At 42.7% G+C, this 24,568-nt stretch overlaps 2 protein-coding genes across 2 annotated transcripts; both read left to right on the top strand.

The window, feature by feature from the left end:
- Positions 1 to 1,416: 1,416 nt before the first annotated feature.
- On the top strand, positions 1,417 to 10,406 carry LOC110513078 (uncharacterized). Its single transcript, XM_036973160.2, has 2 exons — positions 1,417 to 2,141; positions 8,389 to 10,406. The coding sequence occupies exons 1-2, from the start codon at positions 1,628 to 1,630 to the stop codon at positions 9,153 to 9,155; spliced, it is 1,281 nt and encodes a 426-aa protein (XP_036829055.2). The 5' UTR covers positions 1,417 to 1,627; the 3' UTR covers positions 9,156 to 10,406.
- Positions 10,407 to 12,132: 1,726 nt separating this feature from the next.
- On the top strand, positions 12,133 to 23,688 carry LOC118940228 (uncharacterized). The gene is made up of 2 exons (XM_090194938.1): positions 12,133 to 12,732; positions 22,827 to 23,688. Exons 1-2 carry the CDS (start codon positions 12,330 to 12,332, stop codon positions 23,594 to 23,596), a joined length of 1,173 nt encoding a protein of 390 aa, XP_090051064.1. The 5' UTR covers positions 12,133 to 12,329; the 3' UTR covers positions 23,597 to 23,688.
- The last annotated feature ends 880 nt before the right edge of the window (positions 23,689 to 24,568 follow it).

Below are 24,568 nucleotides of genomic sequence, written 5' to 3'. Positions count from 1 at the left end.
GGATAGAGCTATCATATCACATTACCGAAGGATTAAGGGGCATACACACAGTTATCATTCTAACAGCTTTTTTTATAATGAAATCTGGCCAAAATAAAATAGTTTTTACTTATTTATATCGTAAGTAAAGAATTCAAGCAGTACATCTCTCCATAATAGTGTAACATCTTCATAAATGTGTTCAATTATAAATCTACTGATGTCTTACCACAGATTCCTTACATGAATACAATGCCAAAAAAGATTCAACACTGTTTCTGGATGGTCATTACAAAAGGTACAATTTGGAGTTGATGTTTTCCTTAAACTTCTTCATATAGTGGTTGGCAGGATAATATTTATGAATAATTTTAAAAGAAACTTCCTTAATTTTGTTAATAAGTAGTTATGTGTGTAGCAACATCCAAACTTTTTCCCAACAGATGTGATCAATGAAACCCATTCTAATAAGGCATGACAAGGTATAGACACAACATCCTGTTGAAAGAAGGCTCGTATAGCTCTACTGTTGTTGATGGACTGAAATAAAAACAAATCTTTCCTACTGATGAGTCAACAGGGTTAATCGTAGGTAATATTCTAAAAACAAATCTTTCCTACTGATGAGTCGACAGGGTTAATCGTAGGTAATATTCTAAAAACAAATCTTTCCTACTGATGAGTCAACAGGGTTAATCGTAGGTAATATTCTAAAAACAAATCTTTCCTACTGATGAGTCAACAGGGTTAATCGTAGGTAATATTCTAAAAACAAATCTTTCCTACTGATGAGTCGACAGGGTTAATCGTAGGTAATATTCTAAAAACAAATCTTTCCTACTGATGAGTCAACAGGGTTAATCGTAGGTAATATTCTAAAAACAAATCTTTCCTACTGATGAGTCGACAGGGTTAATCGTAGGTAACATTCTAAAAACAAATCTTTCCTACTGATGAGTCAACAGGGTTAATCGTAGGTAATATTCTAAAAACAAATCTTTCCTACTGATGAGTCGACAGGGTTAATCGTAGGTAACATTCTAAAAACAAAGAAGTATTTTTATACAATATGTCCCGATTCCATATGTAATATCCGTGTGGAGAAAAATTATGCTTATAAATTAAGGTCCATAACAAGAAAAGTTGCCGATATAAAGCAGGAACTTTCTCAATATTATAATTGCAAACCAACATGAAGCATACAAACTTGATAGTACAGAGTAAATCAATATGACGTTGCGAAATATTGCATTTTACACACACTGTTGTTATATTGGTGGGTAAAAACGAATGCTTCCTAACCGTTAACTTGTCTGAAAATAAAATATACGTTTATCTCAACTGCGTTACCCCCTCCAGTCAGCAGATGGCGGTCTGAGACTTTAAGGCGATGCTGCTGGTGTGACGTATAATCTAGTGGACGGAACGATTCTTTCAACAGCAGCAACAGTCAGTCAGACACCTCGGTAGCTTGCTAGACAAAATAGACGAACCAATAAAGCTCTTTAGACGCTTTCATATAGCCACGGGGTTTTAAACCCACTTCTGTCGTCTAGTCCGTTATCCCATTTATTTTAAATTTGTACGTTGTTATTAGTCAACTAGCGGGCTGGTTAAGTTAGCATTAGCCTAGCTAACATCCCCGACCATGAGTTCACTAAACTACTCTCGTCTTGCTAAAGACTGGACGGAGGAAGAAGCTTCCCCTCCAGCTACAGAAGAGGAGGTCTGCTGGACGAAGAAAGAAGCTCTCGTTAAAGAGGAGAAGGAAGAGAAGGTTGTTACAATACAAAAACAAGTAGATGATGAGGCTGTTACAGTGAAAGAAGAAGAGAAAGACGTTTCAGTGAAAGAAGAGGAAGATGTTACTGTAAAAGAAGAGGATGTTACTGTAAAAGAAGAGGAGGATGTTACTGTAAAAGAAGAGGAGGAAGACACGTTCAGAGTGAAAGAGGAAGACGATGTTACAGTAAAAGAAGAGGACGGGTCCGTTTTTGGAGTGAAATTGGAGGAGGAGGAGATGGCTGTCACATCGAAAAAGGAGGAAGAGGAGGAAATTGGATATCTGGGCCCGGTTCCCCAAAGCCATCTTAAGGCATCCAGTATTGATGATGAAGTTAGCCGTGAGATGCTTTTGAGAAACCGGGACCTGATTAACACTAGTAAGTACTGTCTTTAAAACAGAGGCACAAACTCTGCAGTTGTTGAACTGATGTTTGGTGTTAAAGGGGAAATCTGTAGTTTCTACATCCATATTTGGACTTTTAAAATATTTATTTATAGTCATTGATTCTTGAAGAATATAACACATGCCTCATGAGCTTAGTTCAACTGTTGTACCCCATCAGAACCCAAATAAGCTTTTTTTATTCCAATGTTTAGAAACAATGTAAATCAACACTGTTTCGCCTCAACATGGTTAAAACTATAATGTTGATATCATGGATGGTCAGTCCTTGCATCCATAGGTCTGTCTATGAATTTGAGAGTAGTTACATTTCTCAAGCCCCATCCATCATCTTATTACCAAAATAGTGGTGGAATTACGGATTTGTTATTGGTTGAACTGCAGATTAGTTGATTGATGTGTGGCTTTTTTTAAAGGAACAACCTAGGTTTTAAAAAGCAACAAAATGGCTGCTCAGAGACTTGGTTTGGTAAACGGCTTAGGGATGGAGAAGTGTAACCACTCTCAAATTCATAAAGAAAGCTATTGTAGAAACCTTAACCCAAAACCTAGCGACCTCATCAAGAAATTCAGACATCTTGGCATAACAGTTATAAGGTGTTGGCTTGACAGTTGCTGGACTCAGATTGGAATCCTGCTCAAGGCCTCCCCCTGAGTTGACTACACTATGAATATAAGGACTGGCTGTCCATAAGGTCAAAATGATAGTTTTAACCAGATTGAGGCTACACAGTGTTAATTTACCAACAGTGGAGTTATAAGAGCCTATGTTTTGGTTTCTGATGGGGGAAATACAGTTGAAACATTATTATCACAGATGACATCATCACTGCCTGTGTATTATCACAGATGACATCATCACTGCCTGTGAATTATTATCACAGATGACATCATCACTGTCTGTGAATTATTATTACAGATGACTGGGGAAACAGACTATCTAGAGCGCGTGTCAAACACAAGGCCCAATCCGACCCGTGACACATATCTATCCAACCTACACAGTTATTTGGGTTGTCAATTCAGTTTGGTTCAGCTTCCATACCGCCCGCGATGCGCTGCACTACAAGTCCCAGCAAGCACTGCCAACGTGCTGCACGCCAAACGTCAGTGGATTGCCACAGACACACCCCTCTTCCCAGTTCCACACACAAACCAACCAGTGTGCTGTAACATCTCACTAATGTCTACCAGACTGAAAGTTTAAACATGTTGTAGGCTTAACAATGAATAACCAAAAAACTGAAAACGAAACTATTTTATTTTACATATTAAACCTGTTTTTTAGGCACCAAACAACTTCTAAATACTGTAGACTTCCATTTATTTATTAGACTGATACCAAACTACCTTCAGACCAGTCTTGTCTGGCTTCTGGGCCTCCTAGAGCAAAACAATGTAGGTGTTGATGAGAGACTCCTCCTCCTTTCAACAGAGGGGTCATATTAGTGTTGTAGTCACCAGACTCCTCCTCCTTTCAACAGAGGGGTCATATTAGTGTTGTAGTCACCAGAGACTCCTCCTCCTTTCCACAGAGGGATCATATTAGTGTTGTAGTCACCAGAGACTCCTCCTCCTTTCCACAGAGGGATCATATTAGTGTTGTAGTCACCAGAGACTCCTCCTCCTTTTAGTGTTGTAGTCACCAGAGACTCCTCCTCCTTTTAGTGTTGTAGTCACCAGAGACTCCTCCTCCTTTCAACAGAGAGGTCATATTAGTGTTGGAGCCCAAACTGTTTGGACGCTACAAACTTTTAAAATTTTTTTTCATGAGAAGACTGATTTTTACAACACGGCTGTAGCTCTGACACCTTTCACCGCTGATGAGGAAGGCTGATATCTGTAGCTCTGACACCTTTCACCGCTGATGAGGAAGGCTGATATCTGTAGCTCTGACACCTTTCACCGCTGATGAGGAAGGCTGATATCTGTAGCTCTGACACCTTTCACCGCTGATGAGGAAGGCTGATATCTGTAGCTCTGACACCTTTCACCGCTGATGAGGAAGGCTGATATCTGTAGCTCTGACACCTTTCACCGCTGATGAGGAAGGCTGATATCTGTAGCTCTGCCACCTTTCACCGCTGATGAGGAAGGCTGATATCTGTAGCTCTGACACCTTTCACCGCTGATAAGGAAGGCTGATATCTGTAGCTCTGACACCTTTCACCGCTGATAAGGAAGGCTGATATCTGTAGCTCTGTCACCTTTCACCGCTGATGAGGAAGGCTGATATCTGTAGCTCTGACACCTTTCACCGCTGATGAGGAAGGCTGATATCTGTAGCTCTGACACCTTTCACCGCTGATAAGGAAGGCTGATATCTGTAGCTCTGACACCTTTCACCGCTGATGAGGAAGGCTGATATCTGTAGCTCTGTCACCTTTCACCGCTGATGAGGAAGGCTGATATCTGTAGCTCTGTCACCTTTCACCGCTGATGAGGAAGGCTGATATCTGTAGCTCTGACACCTTTCACCGCTGATGAGGAAGGCTGATATCTGTAGCTCTGACACCTTTCACCGCTGATAAGGAAGGCTGATATCTGTAGCTCTGACACCTTTCACCGCTGATGAGGAAGCCTGATAGGAAGGCTGATATCTGTAGCTCTGACACCTTTCACCGCTGATGAGGAAGGCTGATTTCCGGCGGATGCAGTGGATTGAGACACGGCCTATATACAGATATCTGTAGCTTAGACAGACAGATTCTTATGGGGAATGTTGTGCTATACTAATTACATTTAAGTGGGTGTGTAGACGACAACTCTAAGGGGTTTTAACCTGTCTCCTCCCCCCCTCATCTACACGGATTGGAGTGGATTTAACAAGTGACATCGATAAGGATCATATCTTTAACCTGGATTCACCTGGTCAGTCTGTCATGGAAAGAGCAGGTGTTCATAATGTTTTGTACACTCAGTGTTATTACTTCTAAATAAACTGCTGTTCACCATCTGGGACCATTCAACAGTCTAGATTTACCAGGTTATTACTAAATAAACTGTTCACCATCTGGGACCATTCAACAGTCTAGATTTACCAGGTTATTACAAAATAAACTGTTCACCATCTGGGACCATTCAACAGTCTAGATTTACCAGGTTATTACTAAATAAACTGTTCACCATCTGGGACCATTCAACAATCTAGATTTACCAGGTTATTACTAAATAAACTGTTCACCATCTGGGACCATTCAGCAGCCTAGATTTACCAGGTTATTACTAAATAAACTGTTCACCATCTGGGACCATTCAACAGTCTAGATTTACCAGGTTATTACTAAATAAACTGTTCACCATCTGGGACCATTCAACAGTCTAGATTTACCAGGTTATTACTAAATAAACTGTTCATCATCTGGGACCATTCAACAGTCTAGATTTACCAGGTTATTACTAAATAAACTGTTCACCATCTGGGACCATTCAACAGTCTAGATTTATCAGGTTATTACTAAATAAACTGTTCATCATCTGGGACCATTCAACAGTCTAGATTTACCAGGTTATTACTTCTAAATAAGCTGTTCACCATCTGGGACCATTCAACAGTCTAGATTTATCAGGTTATTACTAAATAAACTGTTCATCATCTGGGACCATTCAACAGTCTAGATTTACCAGGTTATTACTTCTAAATAAGCTGTTCACCATCTGGGACCATTCAACAGTCTAGATTTACCAGGTTATTACTAAATAAACTGTTCACCATCTGGGACCATTCAACAGTCTAGATTTACCAGGTTATTACTAAATAAACTGTTCATCATCTGGGACCATTCAACAGTCTAGATTTACCAGGTTATTACTAAATAAACTGTTCACCATCTGGGACCATTCAACAGTCTAGATTTACCAGGTTATTACTAAATAAACTGTTCATCATCTGGGACCATTCAACAGTCTAGATTTACCAGGTTATTACTAAATAAACTGTTCATCATCTGGGACCATTCAACAGTCTAGATTTACCAGGTTATTACTAAATAAACTGTTCACCATCTGGGACCATTCAACAGTCTAGATTTACCAGGTTATTACTAAATAAACTGTTCACCATCTGGGACCATTCAACAGCCTAGATTTACCAGGTTATTACTAAATAAACTGTTCACCATCTGGGACCATTCAACAGTCTAGATGTACCAGGTTATTACTAAATAAACTGTTCACCATCTGGGACCATTCAACAGCCTAGATTTACCAGGTTATTACTAAATAAACTGTTCACCATCTGGGACCATTCAACAGTCTAGATTTACCAGGTTATTACTAAATAAACTGTTCACCATCTGGGACCATTCAACAGTCTAGATTTACCAGGTTATTACTTCTAAATAAACTGTTCACCATCTGGGACCATTCAACAGTCTAGATTTACCAGGTTATTACTAAATAAACTGTTCACCATCTGGGACCATTCAACAGTCTAGATTTACCAGGTTATTACTAAATAAACTGTTCACCATCTGGGACCATTCAACAGTCTAGATTTACCAGGTTATTACTAAATAAACTGTTCACCATCTGGGACCATTCAACAGTCTAGATTTACCAGGTTATTACTAAATAAACTGTTCACCATCTGGGACCATTCAACAGTCTAGATTTACCAGGTTATTACTAAATAAACTGTTCATCATCTGGGACCATTCAACAGTCTAGATTTACCAGGTTATTACTAAATAAACTGTTCACCATCTGGGACCATTCAACAGTCTAGATTTACCAGGTTATTACTAAATAAACTGTTCACCATCTGGGACCATTCAACAGTCTAGATTTACCAGGTTATTACTAAATAAACTGTTCACCATCTGGGACCATTCAACAGTCTAGATTTACCAGGTTATTACTAAATAAACTGTTCACCATCTGGGACCATTCAACAGTCTAGATTTACCAGGTTATTACTTCTAAATAAACTGTTCACCATCTGGGACCATTCAACAGTCTAGATTTACCAGGTTATTACTAAATAAACTGTTCACCATCTGGGACCATTCAACAGTCTAGATTTACCAGGTTATTACTAAATAAACTGTTCACCATCTGGGACCATTCAACAGTCTAGATTTACCAGGTTATTACTTCTAAATAAACTGTTCACCATCTGGGACCATTCAACAGTCTAGATTTACCAGGTTATTACTAAATAAACTGTTCACCATCTGGGACCATTCAACAGTCTAGATGTACCAGGTTATTACTAAATAAACTGTTCACCATCTGGGACCATTCAACAGTCTAGATTTACCAGGTTATTACTAAATAAACTGTTCACCATCTGGGACCATTCAACAGTCTAGATTTACCAGGTTATTACTTCTAAATAAACTGTTCACCATCTGGGACCATTCAACAGCCTAGATGATGATTTCTTAAACCGCTAAGATATTTGGTTTTGATAGTTGCTAAATACCTATTTTGAATGCAGCAGTTGTTAGCTTGCATGCTAATGCTCATTGACATGCTGGTAGCAAAGCTAACCAAAGAGCATTTTACTGATTGAAGTTTAAGTGTTTTTTTAAGTAGAAAGCAGCTGATTTGCGACGATGACACAGACATTTATATTAAGCAGGAGATTCAAACGAGCCTTACAATTATAATCCAGGGTAAATTAGTGTGAAATGCACTCATAAGCAACCTGGAAATTGAGGATATTTTTGCTGTCAGCCTATGAGGACTCCACTGAGTCCCCCCCCCCCCCCCCCCCCCCATGAGGGTGAATTAGCGACAGAGTTTAATGTGACTTTCCTTGAGTAGCACTCCCAATATTGCTCAGAAAATGTGTGGTAATATACAGAATACATTGTGGAAAAACTAAAATCTTCGCTCACCATTTTAGCTCCATGCAGATATACTATATCCATAACTAGCGGGTTCTGTATTAGCAGGGAGGAGTTTCTGCAATCAAGTTGAGTGTGCATCGCCCTCGTGCGGCCATTTTGGCACAGAAAGGGGACTATATTCTAGCCTAGAGGGTTTTTTTCCGATTTACTACTAAAGTGAAAAAAATAACACAAAATATGACTGTTGTTGATCACTGACTGTCGTATTAAGATAATTGTCAATTAAGTTTATCAAAGCGTTTAAATATTCATTATAGATGTAAATTGTTGTACAACATCCTGGGCATCACCTTTTAGCTTAAAGATACAGTGGATTTCTGCTGTTGTGGGCCTTTAACCATCTGTCTGACTTTGTTGTTCACGCAGGAGAGAGACCTGACTATTGTGGATCCTCTGGGGAGCCTCAACAACATCATGAAGCTGACGAGGCAGAGAAGAGTCTCTCCACATCAGAACATCTCAAGAAACACCAACGGAAACCCACAGGGAAGAAATCTCACCACTGCTCTGACTGCGGGAAGAGTTACTCAAGATTAGATTCACTAAAAGTACACCAGAGAATTCACACAGGCGATACAGCTCACTGCTCTGACTGTGGGAAGAGATTCACCTCTTCAGCTGACCTAAAAAGACATGAGAGAATCCATACAGGAGAAAAACCTTATAGCTGTGATCAATGTGGGAAGAGATTTACTCACTCAAGCTGCTTGAAGGTACATCAGAGAACACACACTGGAGAGAAACCTTATAGCTGTGATCAATGTGAGAAGAGATTTGTTACATCTAGCCGTCTGACTATACACCAGAGAACACACACAGGAGAGAAACCTTATAGCTGTGAGCAATGTGGGAAAAGTTTTAATGTTCGAAGCGGCCTGAAAACACACCAGACAACACACACAGGGGAGAAATCTTTTAGTTGCTCTGACTGCGGGAAGACCTTTTCAAAATTATATACATTACAGTTACACCGGACAATTCACACTGGGGAGAAACTTTATAGCTGTAATCAATGTAGGAAGAGTTTTAATCACTCAAGCTTGCTGAAGGTACATCAGAGAACACACACAGGAGAGACATCTTTTATAGCTGTGATCAATGTGGGAAGAGATGTGTTACATCTAGCAGTCTGACTATACACCAGAGAACACACACAGGAGGCATATCGTACAGCTGTGATCAATGTGGGAAGAGATGTGTTACATCTAGCCATCGGACTGTTCACCAGCGGACACACGAGAGAACCCTTGTAGCTGTAATCAATGTGGGAAGAGTTTTACTCAGCCAAACATCCTGATATCACACCAGAGAACACAGGAGAGACACCTCGTAGCTGTAATCAATGTGGGAAGAGTTTTACTCGGCCAAACATCCTGATATCACACCAGAGAACACAGGAGAGACACCTCGTAGCTGTGATCGATGTGGAAAGAGAGACGCTGGTAAAGTATCTCTGATTAAACATCAGAGGAAAATGCATATATGAAGGAGTTGTTTCATGACATCAATACGATGATGTCACAATGTAGAATGTTTTAACATTGTAGTAGGAGTATTTTAATGATGTCATAATGTAGAATGTTTTAACATTTTAGTAGGATTAATTTAATGATGTCATAATGTAGAATGTTTTAACATTGTAGTAGGATTAATTTAATGATGTCACAATGTAGAATGTTTTAACATTGTAGTAGGATTAATTTAATGTCACAATGTAGAATGTTTTAACATTGTAGTAGGAGTGTTTTAATGATGTCACAATGTAGAACCCTAAACGTTTGTCTCCTGTTCTATTGATTTCAACATGATATCGAAATGAGTGATGACAAAAATGTGTTGCGTTTCTCTTCGTTTTAGCGACCCCTAAATTTAAAGGCACCACTCCAAAATATAGCTGATTGTCTTTTGCAGATTGTCCTCTAACCAGTGAGGTAAAAGACATCTCCCATTTCCATGTTTTTTTAATTTTTATAATTGTGTTAGTTTTAACAGCACATACAACCTGATTTCCCCCCTAATCGATATCAGTGATTTATTGTTGTTGTTTTTGGTGTAATCGTGTAACATTTAGTAATCATAATTATTTATGTAACCAACTGACATTTTTTTTGTTTACTAACAATGTAGTAAAACGAGCTTATATTTCTGGTTGGATATTACATCCTATTCTTGCCATTTTAGTCAATGTCTTTTCCTCAGAATGCTCATTAGTCTTTCAGTTTTTATTGTTGTTCCTAATGTTTGTTGTGGTGTAAATATTTAGTGTAGTTTTTATTTTCATCGTTTTTATTTGTTTGTTTTTTCCCGTGAAGCGCATTGCGTTGCATCCATGTCTGAAATGTGCTGTATAAATAAAGCTTGATTTCAACATATTGCAAAACAAATTAACCCAACCACCGACCAATCAAAACAAATTAACCCAACCACCGACCAATCAAAACAAATTAACCCAACCACCGACCAATCAAAACAAATTAACCCAACCACCGACCAATCAACAGACTCTATCAAAACCAATGATGAAATATGTGCAAAAGCAACACAGATCTTGGTCCATCTTGGTCCATGTGGGAGCATAAAAGTAACTTTACTGAAAATCATCAAAATACAAGATAAATCCAAGCCCACAATACGGACCACAATACAACAAACAATCACTCACAACGAAACATGGAGAACAGAGGGTTAAATAATAAACAGGTAATTGGGTGAGTGAAACCAGGTGTGTAAGACAAAGACAAAACAAATGGAAAATGAAAAGTGGATCGGCTAAAAGGCCGGTGACGTCCACCGCCGAACGCCGCACGAACAAGGAGAGGGACCGACTTCGGCCGAAGTCGTGACACATGGGGTGAAAACTCTTCAGATTACCACAACAAGTTGACAACTAGAATGCTGCAAATTGAGGATTTTTTTGACAAAAGCTAAGTTTGAAGGACACAATTATTATTTAAATAAAAAATCTTTATTTATAAACTTGTCCATGGCTTGACTATATTTCCTATTCATTTTGCAACTCATTTCATGTGTGTTTTCATGGAAAACAAGGACATTTTCTAAGTGACCCCAAACTTTTGAACAGTAATGTACATGCTATTCCACATTTATTTTAGGTTATAATCATGTTATAATGCTCATGTACAAAACATTAGGAACACCTGCTCTTTCCATGACATAGACTGACTGGTGAATCCAGTTGAAAGCTATTGATGTCACTTGTTAGGGGGGAGACAGGTTAAAGAAGGATTTTTAAGTCTTGAGGCAATTGAGGCATTGTAGAGGCAATTGAGGCATTGTAGTGGCAATTGAGGCATTGTAGAGGCAATTGAGGCATTGTAGAGGCAATTGAGACATTGTAGAGGCAATTGAGGCATTGTAGAGGCAATTGAGGCATTGCATATGTGTGCCATTCAGAGGGTGAATGGGCAAGACAAAATATTTAAGTGCCTTTGAATGGGATATGGCAGTAAGTGCCTCGCTCACCGGTTTGAGTGTGTCAAGATCCAACCAAAGGATATCCAGCCAACCTCAGGTGAGTAAAAACTTGAGACTTCCTTAGATATCGTGCACCAACTGTTGTTTACAAATATACACAGGCCCCGCCCCGTGTCCTACCAGAGGCTGCTGTTCTATCCTGCCGATAGAGTGTATAACCCGCCAGCTGTATGTTATTAATGTCGTCGTTCAGCCACGAGTCGGTGAAACAATAGGATATTACAGTTTTTAATGTCCCGTTGGAAAGATATACAGGGGACGGGGTTTCCGTTTGTCCCATTTATTTTCCAGCGTTTGAACGTTAACTAGGTTGTGGTGGCAGCTGCAGAGAGGTATTTGCGAGTGCGAGACTTGACGTCAGAAGAGTGTGTGTTAAGTGGTGGTGTCCCATCCTTTCAGGCTGTTGGCCTGAGGTAGGGCTAAATAGATTTAAATAGTGGAGTAGGGTGCTGGGTTGTTTGTGATTGTAGGGTATTTGATTTATTTATTTAAAAAAATCGAATAAATCAAAGTATAAGGGAGTTATACTCCAGTCTAGTAGGTGGCGGTAATGCAACATTTATTGGATGCCAACTGCCGTTAAACCACATCGAAGAAGAAGAAGAATCTAGTGGATCACGTGACACGGGACGCTTCTTCAACAACAACACGGCCACTGATTCATTCAGTCGCCACTCGGTAGTTAGCCAACGTAAAATCGGAACATTGAAGCTCTTTAGACCATTTTTGTGTGTATTGATCTCGGTGTCGTTTGCTTGTTAAAATTGACACATTTGTTAAGGTTGATTATACTGAGCCTAAGCGCTAGGCTAATGCTCATTTTAGGTAGCCCAACCATGAACTCACAAATATACTCCCATCCTGCTAGAGAAGAGGGGGTCTCCTGGACGGAGAAAGAAGCTCTGGGTCTGAACATTGTCGTAAAAGAAGAGGAAGAGGAGAATATTACAGTGGAAGAAGCTTTCAGAATAAAACAGGAGGAAGAGGAGGCTATCACGTATAACGATGTTATAGTGAAAGAAGAGGAAGAAGCTTTCCGAATAAAAAAGGAGGAAGATGAGAATGTTACAGTGAAAGAAGAGAAAGAACATTTTGGAGTGAAAGAGGAAGATGAGGCTATCTCAATAAAAGAGGAGGAAGAGGAAGATGTTTTGGGAGTGAAAAGGGATGAGGAGGAAGGAGAGGAAGTGGAGACTGGAGATCTGATTGACACTAGTGAGTATTGTCTTAAACACGGACACAAAACTCCGTTGTTGAATTAATGTATGGTTTTAAAGCCAAGGGGGCTTTCCACCATAGTTTTACAATTAAATATGTTGTTCAGTACTGTAGGAAGTGTTAAATGGGAAATCTGCGACATGTTTGGACTTTTAAATGAATGATATATATTTGTATTTATTTTACCTTTGTTTAACTAGGCAAGTCAGTTAAAGAACAAATTCTTATTTTCAATGACGTCCTAGGAACAGTGGGTTAACTGCCTGTTCAGGGCAGAACGAGAGATGTACCTTGTCAGCTCCGGGGTACTTGCAACCTTCCGGTTACTAGTCCAACACTCTAACCACTAGGCTACCCTGCCGCACCATATAGAGGCCTAGCCATTGATTCTTAGAGAATATAACTTAGGAATACACCAATGAGTTGATGTAACAGATGTGAAACGGCTAGAAGGTTAGCGGTGCGCGCTAAATAGCGTTTCAATCGGTGACGTCACCTGCTCTGAGACCTTGAAGTAGTGGTTCCCCAAGGGCCGCGGCTTTTGTGGAGCGATGGGTAACGATGCTTCGAGGGGTGACTGTTGTAGTTGTGTGCAGAGGGTCCGTCCCTGGTTCGCTCCCGGGTACGGGGGAGGGGACGGTCTAAAGTTATACTGTTACACTTGTTCTACCTCACCAGAACCCAAACTTGGTGTACTCCATTGTGTGTAAACAATGTAATTGTAAACTAACACCGTATAGCCTCAAAACGTGGTTTAAATTGTCATTTTGATCTCAGGCGTGGTCAGTCCTTGCATCCATGGCTCTGTCTATGAATTTGAGAGTGGTTACCTTTCTGCAAACTCATCCGTCAGTGACAGTGGTGGGGGAGAAAGTACCCAATTGTCATACTTGAGTAAAAGAAAAGATAACTTAATAGAAAATGACTCAAGTAAAAGTGAAATACTACTTGAATAAAAGTCTTAAATTATTTGGTTTTTATAAAAATACTTTAAGTGCCAAAAGTAAATGTAATTGACAAAAAATATCCGTAAGTATAAAAAGTAAAAATTTAAATCATTTCACATTCCTAATATTAAGCAAACCACACGGTACAATTGTCAATTTAATGAATACATTTTTTTGATAACCAGGGGCCACACTCCAACACTCGGACCTAATTTACAAACGAAGCGTTTGTGTTTTAGTGAGTCCGCCAGATCAGAAGCAGCGTGATAAGTGCGTGAATTGTACCAGTTTTCCTGTCCTGCTAAGCATTCGAAATGTAACATGTTCATTTAAGCGTCAGGAGTAAAAAAGTACATTATTTTCTTTAGGAATGTAGTGGAGTAAAAGTAGTAAAGTACAGATAGCCCAAAAAACGACTTAAGTAGTACTTTGAAGTATTTTTTTTACTTAAGTAGTACTTTAAAGTATTTTTTACTTAAGTAGTACTTTAAAGTATTTTTTACTTAAGTAGTACTTTAAAGTTTTTTTTTTACTTAAGTAGTACTTTAAAGTATTTTTTACTTAAGTAGTACTTTAAAGTTTTTTTTTTACTTAAGTAGTACTTTAAAGTATTTTTTACTTGCATACATTTCACTACTGCTCAGTGACGCTTAAACGTTTAATTTAGCCTCTATACTGATATCAACACTTATATTTAGTTGTGTATATATTTTTTCTGCCACTTTGAAATGGAACTGTTTGTGTTTTTTAAAACTATTTTGCAGATATGAAGCAAACAGTCAATCATAATATCACTCAAATTCCCAGTTTATGCTACAAAATCAACTCTATATGAGGTTTTTTTTAAAAAAAAAGGTTATATTTGTCTCAATGTTCCGTGATGTACACTAGGCTTTGTTGGCAGAATAGATGGATGCAGTTCAATGCATTATTAATATAATTCACCAATACATTTCTTGGTAGTCCAAAACATATTGCTATCAGGTTGTAAATCACAGCTGGTCTGGTACATTTGTAATGCACGTGATTGAGGACCCAAAAGCGGTTTAACAAAAACAGAGTTCTTTAATGTCGAAACACAGGTAAGACATAGATCCTCTTCAAATGGATATGATGGCAAAATAAACAACCCGCAGAGAGGGCGACAAATGAAACAAAGTCCTTCTGAATATCACAGAAGAGTTCCCCTTCTAGCAGCAGAGGAGAATAGCTGGGTTAGAGTCCTCTTCTAGCAGCAGAGGGGATTAGCTGGGTTGTAGAGGACAGAGGTACCTGATCACACGTAGCCTCAGATGAACAGGCAGATTCCGACAGGACAGGACAAGGTTGAAGCAAACAAGACGATAGTTTGGTTCTGGCATGAGAAACTCAAACGAGAATCTGACAAAGACAGAAGCAGGAACAGAGAGAGAAATAGAGACCCAATCAGAGGGAAAAAGGGAACAGGTGGGAAAAGGGTGAACGAGGTAGTTAGAGAAGACAAGGAACAGCTGGGGGAAGGAGGGGAAGAGAAGGCAACCCAATACGACCAGCAGAGGGAGACAGGGTGAAGAGAAAGAACAGGAACAAGACACAACATGACAATACATGACAGTACCCCCCCACTCACCGAGCGCCTCCTGGCGCACTCGAGGAGGAAACCTGGCGGCAACGGAGGAAATCATCGATCAGCGAACGGTCCAGCACGTCCCGAGAGGGAACCCAACTCCTTTCCTCAGGACCGTACCCCTCCCAATCCACTAGGTACTGATGACCACGGCCCCGAGGACGCATGTCCAAAATCTTACGGACCCTGTAGATAGGTGCGCCCTCGACAAGGATGGGGGGGGGGGGGGGAGACGAGCGGGGGCGCGAAGAACGGGCTTAACACAGGAGACATGGAAGACCGGGTGGACGCGACGAAGATATCGCGGAAGAAGAAATACGGAACGGACCAATGAACCGCGGGGTCAACTTGCGAGAAGCTGTCTTAAGGGGAAGGTTCTGAGTGGAGAGCCAAACTCTCTGACCGCGACAATATCTAGGACTCTTAGTTCTACGCTTATTAGCGGCTCTCTCAGTCTACGCCCTATAACGGCAAAGTGCAGACCTGACCCTCTTCCAGGTGCGCTCGCAACGTTGGACAAAAGCCTGAGTGGAGGGGACGCTGGACTCGGCGAACTGAGACGAGAACAGCGGAGGCTGGTACCCGAGGCTACTCTGAAAAGGAGATAGCCCGGTCGCAGACGAAGGAAGCGAGTTGTGGGCGTATTCTGCCCAGGGGAGCTGTTCTGACCAAGACGCAGGGTTACGAAAAGAAAGACTGCGTAAGATGCGACCAATAGTCTGATTGGCCCGTTCTGCTTGACCGTTAGACTGGGGGTGAAAGCCGGAAGAGAGACTGACGGAAGCCCCAATCAAACGGCAAAACTCCCTCCAAAATTGAGACGTGAATTGCGGACCCCTGTCCGAAACGACGTCTGACGGAAGGCCATGAATTCTGAAAACATTCTCGGTGATGATTTGTGCCGTTTCTTTAGCAGAAGGGAGCTTAGCAAGGGGAATAATATGAGCCGCCTTAGAGAACCTATCGACAACCGTAAGAATAACAGTCTTCCCCGCTGACGAAGGCAGTCCGGTGATAAAATCTAAGGCGATGTGAGACCACGGTCGAGAGGGAATGGGAAGCGGCCTGAGACGGCCGGCAGGAGGGGAGTTACCGGACTTAGTCTGCGCGCAGACCGAACAAGCAGCCACGAAACGACGCGTGTCATGCTCCCGGGTGGGCCACCAAAAACGCTGGCGAATGGAAGCAAGCGTACCCCGAACGCCAGGGTGGCCGACTAACTTGGCAGAGTGAGCCCACTGAAGAACGGCCAGACGAGTAGGAACGGGAACGAAAAGAAGGTTCCTAGGACAAGCGCGCGGCGACGGAGTGTGAGTGAGTGCTTGCTTTACCTGCCTCTCAATTCCCCAGACAGTCAACCCGACAACACGCCCCTCAGGGAGAATCCCCTCGGGGTCAGTGGAGGCTACTGAAGAACTGAAGAGACGAGATAAAGCATCAGGCTTGGTGTTCTTAGAGCCCGGACGATAAGAAATAACGAACTCGAAACGAGCGAAAAACAGCGCCCAACGAGCCTGACGCGCATTAAGTCGTTTGGCAGAACGGATGTACTCAAGGTTCCTATGGTCAGTCCAAACGACAAAAGGAACGGTCGCCCCCTCCAACCACTGTCGCCATTCGCCTAGGGCTAAGCGGATGGCGAGCAGTTCGCGGTTTCCCACATCATAGTTACGTTCCGACGGCGACAGGCGATGAGAAAAATACGCGCAAGGGTGGACCTTGTCGTCAGAGAGGGAGCGCTGAGAAAGAATGGCTCCCACGCCCACCTCTGACGCGTCAACCTCGACAACGAACTGTCTAGAGACGTCAGGTGTAACAAGGATAGGTGCGGATGTAAAACGATTCTTGAGGAGATCAAAAGCTCCCTGGGCGGAAACGGACCACTTAAAGCACGTCTTGACAGAAGTAAGGGCTGTGAGAGGAGCTGCCACCTGACCGAAATTACGGATGAAACGACGATAGAAGTTCGCGAAGCCGAGAAAGCGCTGCAGCTCGACGCGTGACTTAGGGACGGGCCAATCAATGACAGCTTGGACCTTAGCGGGATCCATCTTAATGCCTTCAGCGGAAATAACAGAACCTAGAAATGTGACGGAGGAGGCATGAAAAGTGCACTTCTCAGCCTTCACAAAAAGACAATTCTCTAAAAGGCGCTGGAGAACACGTCGAACGTGCTGAACATGAATCTGGAGTGACGGTGAAAAAATCAGGATATCGTCAAGGTAAACGAAAACAAAGATGTTCAGCATGTCTCTCAGGACGTCATTGACTAATGCCTGAAAGACAGCTGGAGCGTTAGCGAGGCCGAAAGGAAGAACCCGGTATTCAAAGTGCCCTAACGGAGTGTTAAACGCCGTCTTGCACTCGTCCCCTTCCATGATGCGCACGAGATGGTAAGCGTTACGAAGGTCCAACTTAGTGAAAAATCTGGCTCCCTGCAGGATCTCGAAGGCTGAAGACATAAGAGGAAGCGGATAACGATTCTTCACTGTTATGTCATTCAGCCCTCGATAATCTATGCAGGGGACCCGTCCTTCTTTTTGACAAAAAAAACCCCCGCTCCGGCGGGAGAGGAGGAGGTGACTATGGTACCGGCGTCAAGAGCTACAGACAAATAATCTTTGAGAGCCTTACGTTCGGGAGCCGACAGAGAGTATAGTCTACCCCGGGGGGGAGTGGTTCCCGGAAGGAGATCAATACTACAATCATACGACCGGTGTGGAGGAAGAGAGGTGGCCCTGGACCGACTGAACACCGTGCGCAGATCGTGATATTCCTCCGGCACCCCTGTCAAATCACCAGGCTCCTCCTGTGAAGAAGAGACAGAGGAAACAGGAGGGATAGCAGACATTAAACATTTCACATGACAAGAGACGTTCCAGGAGAGGATAGAATTACTAGACCAATTAATAGAAGGATTATGACAAACTAGCCAGGGATGGCCCAAAACAACAGGTGTAAAAGGTGAACGAAAAATTAAAAAAGAAAGGGTTTCGCTATGATTTCCAGAGACAGTGAGGGTTAAAGGTAGCGTCTCACGCTGAATCCTGGGGAGAGGACTACCATCCAAAGCGAACAAGGCCGTGGGCTCCCTTAACTGTCTGAGAGGAATGTCATGTTCCCGAGCCCAGGTCTCGTCCATAAAACAGCCCTCCACCCCAGAGTCTATCAAGGCACTGCAGGAAGCTGACGAACCGGTCCAGCGTAGATGGACCGACAAGGTAGTGCAGGATCTTGAAGGAGAGACAGGAGTAGTAGCGCTCACCAGTAGCCCTCCGCTTACTGATGAGCTCTGGCTTTTACTGGACATGAAGTGACAAAATGACCAGCAGAACCGCAATAGAGACAGAGGCGGTTGGTGATTCTCCGTTCCCTCTCCTTAGTCGAGATGCGGATACCTCCCAGCTGCATAGGCTCAGCACCCGAGCCGGCAGAGGAAGATGGTAGTGATGCGGAGAGGGGGGCAACGGAGAACGCGAGCTCCTTTCCACGAGCTCGGTGACGAAGATCAACCCGTCGCTCTATGCGAATAGCGAGTTCAATCAAGGAATCCACGCTGGAAGGAACCTCCCGGGAGAGAATCTCATCCTTTACCTCCGCGCGGAGACCCTCCAGAAAACGAGCGAGCAAAGCCGGCTCGTTCCAGTCACTGGAGGCAGCAAGAGTGCGAAACTCAATAGAGTAGTCTGTTATGGATCGATTACCTTGACATAGGGAAGACAGGGCCCTGGAAGCTTCCTCCCCAAAAACAGAACGATCAAAAACCCGTATCATCTCCTCCTTAAAGTCCTGATACTGGTTAGTACACTCAGCCCTTGCCTCCCAGATTGCCGTGCCCCACTCACGAGCCCGTCCAGTAAGGAGAGATATGACGTAGGCGATACGAGCTGTGCTCCTGGAGTAAGTGTTGGGCTGGAGAGAAAACACAATATCACACTGGGTGAGGAACGAGCGGCATTCAGTGGGCTCCCCAGAGTAACACGGCGGGTTATTGATTCTGGGCTCCGTAGATTCGAAAGCCCTGGAAGTGGCCGGTGGATCGAGGCAGAGATGGTGAATCTGTTCTGTGAGGTTGGAGACTTGGGCGGCCAGGGTCTCAACGGCATGTCGAGCAGCAGACAATTCCTGCTCGTGTCTGCCTAGCATCGCTCCCTGGATCTCGACGGCTGAGTGGAGAGGTTCCGAAGTCGCTGGGTCCATTCTTGGTCAGATTCTTCTGTAATGCACGTGATTGAGGACCCAAAAGCGGTTTAACAAAAACAGAGTTCTTTAATGTCGAAACACAGGTAAGACATAGATCCTCTTCAAATGGATATGATGGCAAAATAAACAACCCGCAGAGAGGGCGACAAATGAAACATAAAGTCCTTCTGAATATCACAGAAGAGTTCCCCTTCTAGCAGCAGAGGAGAATAGCTGGGTTAGAGTCCTCTTCTAGCAGCAGACGGGATTAGCTGGGTTGTAGAGGACAGAGGTACCTGATCACACGTAGCCTCAGATGAACAGGCAGATTCCGACAGGACAGGACAAGGTTGAAGCAAACAAGACGATAGTTTGGTTCTGGCATGAGAAACTCAAACGAGAATCTGACAAAGACAGAAGCAGGAACAGAGAGAGAAATAGAGACCCAATCAGAGGGAAAAAGGGAACAGGTGGGAAAAGGGTGAACGAGGTAGTTAGAGAAGACAAGGAACAGCTGGGGGAAGGAGGGGAAGAGAAGGCAACCCAATACGACCAGCAGAGGGAGACAGGGTGAAGAGAAAGAACAGGAACAAGACACAACATGACAATACATGACAACATTGTTTGTTGCCTCCATTCGGGATGCACTCTTTCAGTTTCAATATTTTGGACCCCAAAAAAACAGATGAATGTAACTAAGGCTGGGAATGTCAATACAATCAGATTAGCAAGGGCAAATGATCACAAGTCAGTCATAACGTGGCTAATAGGCTAGCTTATCTATTTAGCTCTTTATTTAGCAAGCTAGCCAACTTTAGCCAGTTAGCTTATCTGTTTATGTAGCTCTTTATTTAGCATGCTAAAAACATGGAGCCTAACCTTAGCTAGCTAGCTAGCTAGCTAGCTGCTGGGAGGATGTGATGTCATTGGAGGAGTGTGTGAGTGACTGACTTTTCCCCTCATATTGTTATTTGGTGGCTACACAGCTAGAGATATCGGTGTCATTTGGTTAGCCAGAGTTAATTCCTGAAGTGATATGCTATCTACTCGGATTCCAGAGCACTCTCGTCTGAGTGCGCCAGAGCGCAGAATTACTGATGAATTTACGAACACGCAACACCCGTTGAATATGGCCTGTGTCAGTAAACATTAGCAAAAAAAAGGAAGTTAGTCTCAAACCGGCTAGATAACATGTAAACAGCTTAACCAGCTCTGCTAGAATGAGGAAAATGGTCCTAGAGAGGTGTTCTCTCATTTGTAACTGGAAGTAGCTAGCTAGCAAGCTAGCCAACTTTAGCCGGTTAGCTTGGGTGCTTGGTTGGGACAAGCATACATTGGCAGACAAGCTGCAGAAGGATGAACAGGCTGCTTACTATTGCATACCCATCGTTTATCAGTGCAATTTTAACGTTTGAGAGGGTTTTAACTAATGTTTCTTCGTTAGATTTTAGCTCATCCTTGGTCTGGCTAGAATTAGTTGTTGATCTTGTTGTTGTGCATATAGGGAAATATAAGCCTACATTTTCATGGTTGTTTGATCAATAGGACTGTAAAGTTCCCCAAATGTAAAGAGGAGTCCCGTGGTGTTTCCATAGTTACAGAAATCCATTCAGGTGCATTTTTGGCTTTTTGCTAAATGTGTTCTAATGATCTACAGTTGTAAACACACAGTCCAGTTCAAAGTGAATGATGTCAGGGCCTGTGTAGCAAATGGCTCGTTTGTATAAAGATCGACTGTAGCTCTGATTGGCTATAGCGCACCGTGTAGACTCTGGGTCCTACCTGTAAACACACAGTCCAGTTCAAAGTGAATGATGTCAGGGCCCGTGTAGCAAATGACTCGTTTGTGTAAAGATCGACTGTAGCTCTGATTGGCTATGGAGCACCGTGTAGACTCTGGGTCCTACCTGTAAACACACAGTCCAGTTCAAAGTGAATGATGTCAGGTCCCATGTAGCAAATGGCTCGTTTGTGTAAAGATCGACTGTAGCTCTGATTGGCTATAGCGCACCGTGTAGACTCTGGGTCCTACCTGTAAACATACTGTCCAGTTTAAAGTGAACGATGTCAGGGCCCGTGTAGCAAATGTCTCGTTTGTGTAAAGATCGACTGTAGCTCTGATTGGCTATAGCGCACCGTGTAGACTCTGGATCATACCTGTAAACACACAGTCCAGTTCAAAGTGAATGATGTCAGGGCCCGTGTAGCAAATTACTCGTTTGTGTAAAGATCGACTGTAGCTCTGATTGGCTATAGCGCACCGTGTAGACTCTGGATCCTACCTGTAAACACACAGTCCAGTTCAAAGTGAATGATGTCAGGGCCCGTGTAGCAAATTACTCGTTTGTATAAAGATCGACTGTAGCTCTGATTGGCTATAGCGCACCGTGTAGACTCTGGATCCTACCTGTAAACACACAGTCCAGTTCAAAGTGAATGATGTCAGGGCCCGTGTAGCAAATTACTCGTTTGTGTAAAGATCGACTGTAGCTCTGATTGGCTATAGGGCACCGTGTAGACTCTGGGTCCTACCTGTAAACACACAGTCCAGTTCAAAGTGAATGATGTCAGGGCCCGTGTAGCAAATGACTCGTTTGTGTAAAGATCGACTGTAGCTCTGATTGGCTATAGCGCAACCGTGTAGACTCTGGGTCCTGGACGAGACAGATGTTTTTATGAGGTTTTTATTTACTGCAGAGTCTATTAACACATGGCCCCTTTCCCACTCTGTTTTGCTATAGAATGTTCACATGCCTTAATATAGGTAATTCCCAAACATTCTAAGAATGTATATAACAATTTGAAAATGACCATATCTAAGTGTTCGCTTGTCAGAAATGGGTAAAAACAAAAAGTGTGATATTCTTCCTGGGGGGTGGATATGAACGACTTTCAACGCAACGAAAACAAAACAAATTTTTGCAAGACTTAGTATGCAAAAGAGGGATTTTGTTGTAGGCAAAACGCTGTTGTAATGACAGTCCAAACAGCCACTTTCTGAGCACTACTTCCATTGGCAAACATGTATGGACATTTAATTTAAAAAAACAACAACTTATATATATATATATATATATCGAAAGGGATGCTTTCAAAAATGATTTGGATTTACCCTACAACCACTTTGTCACGACAAGCTCTCTTTTATTGAGGGATCTAGTCTGGATTAAACCTCCATAGGAAGACAGTTTTACCATGTGAAGGTTTCATTCAGGTCTCTGTTTAACAAGATACTCTGTCTGTTTTTGAGGGATCTAGTCTAGATTAAACCTCATTGGAAGACCGTTTTACCATGTGGAGGTTTCATTCAGGTCTCTGATTAGTATTTAGCTAAATACTCTGTTTGTCTTTGGCAGGAGAGAGACCAGACTCTCACTCTGACAGCGGGAAGAGTCCTTCAGGGGAACCAGACCCAGAGACGCCCAAACCAGCAAGAAAACATCACTGCTCCCACTGTGGAAAGAGTTTTACCTGGTTAGGGTACCTAAAACGGCATGAGAGGACACACACAGGAGAAAAGCCTTTCCAATGTTCCCAGTGTGGAAAGAGTTTTACCGTGTTAGTTAACCTGAAAAGGCATGAGAGAATACACACGGGAGAAAAGCCTTATCACTGTTCCCACTGTGGAAAGAGTTTTACTCAGTTAGGGAACCTAAAACAGCATGAGTGGACACACACGGAAGAAAAGCCTTACCACTGCTTCCAATGTGAAAATAGATTTTCACGATCAGTGGACCTAAAAGCTCACGAGAGAATACACACAGGAGAAAAGCCTTTCCAATGTTCCCAGTGTGGAAAGAGTTTTACCGTGGTAGCTAACCTGAAAAGGCACGAGAGAATACACACTGGAGAAAAGCCATTCCAATGTTCCCATTGTGGAAAGAGTTTTACTCAGTTGGGGCACTTAAAAAAGCACGAGTGGACACATACAGAAGAAAAGCCTTATCACTGTTCCCACTGTGGAAAGAGATTTTCCCGATCAGGGGACCTAAAAACTCACGAGACAACACACATAGGAGAAACACCTTTCCAATGTTCCCAATGTGGAAAGAGTTATGTTAAGTCACGGTACCTAAAAGAGCATAAGAGAACACACAGAGGGGAAAAGCTTACCCAATGTTCTTAGTGTGGTGACGGGATCTCTCAAATAGATGGTATGAAGATAGTTGAGAACAAAGCCTTTATGTCCCTACAGTGGAGAGTGTTTTACCATGTTAGTTAACCTGAAAATACATGAAATAATACGCTCTGGAGAAAAGCCTTTCCACTGCTCCTAATATATAAATATACTTTTGCCAGGTTAGGGAGTCTGGAGTCACATGAGTGGAGCACTACCACTGGTCCCGCTGTGGAACATGTTTTAACCAGTCAGAGAAGAGGAGCACTACCACTGGTCCCGCTGTGGAACATGTTTTAAAACCAGTTAGAGAAGAGGAGCACTACCACTGGTCCCCCTGTGGAACATGTTTTAACCAGTCAGAGAAGAGGAGCACTACCACTGGTCTCGCTGTGGAACATGTTTTAACCAGTCAGAGAAGAGGAGCACTACCACTGGTCCCGCTGTGGAACATGTTTTAAAACCAGTTAGAGAAGAGGAGCACTACCACTGGTCCCCCTGTGGAACATGTTTTAACCAGTCAGAGAAGAGGAGCACTACCACTGGTCTCGCTGTGGAACATGTTTTAACCAGTTAGAGAAGAGGAGCACTACCACTGGTCCCGCTGTGGAACATGTTTTAAAACCAGTTAGAGAAGAGGAGCACTACCACTGGTCCCCCTGTGGAACATGTTTTAACCAGTCAGAGAAGAGGAGCACTACCACTGGTCCCGCTGTGGAACATGTTTTAACCAGTCAGAGAAGAGGAGCACTACCACTGGTCCTGCTGTGGAACATGTTTTAACCAGTCAGAGAAGAGGAGCACTACCACTGGTCCCCCTGTGGAACATGTTTTAACCAGTTAGAGAAGAGGAGCACTACCACTGGTCCTGCTGTGGAACATGTTTTAACCAGTTAGAGAAGAGGAGCACTACCACTGGTCCCGCTGTGGAACATGTTTTACAACCAGTTAGAGAAGAGGAGCACTACCACTGGTCCTGCT

Source organism: Oncorhynchus mykiss, chromosome 13 (genome assembly GCF_057628025.1).
Source record: "Oncorhynchus mykiss isolate SJ-2025 chromosome 13, ASM5762802v1, whole genome shotgun sequence".
Taxonomy (NCBI): Eukaryota; Metazoa; Chordata; class Actinopteri; order Salmoniformes; family Salmonidae; genus Oncorhynchus; species Oncorhynchus mykiss.
The sequence above is the reverse complement of the archived record's forward strand: the minus strand, read 5'-3'. Positions and strand labels throughout refer to the sequence as shown.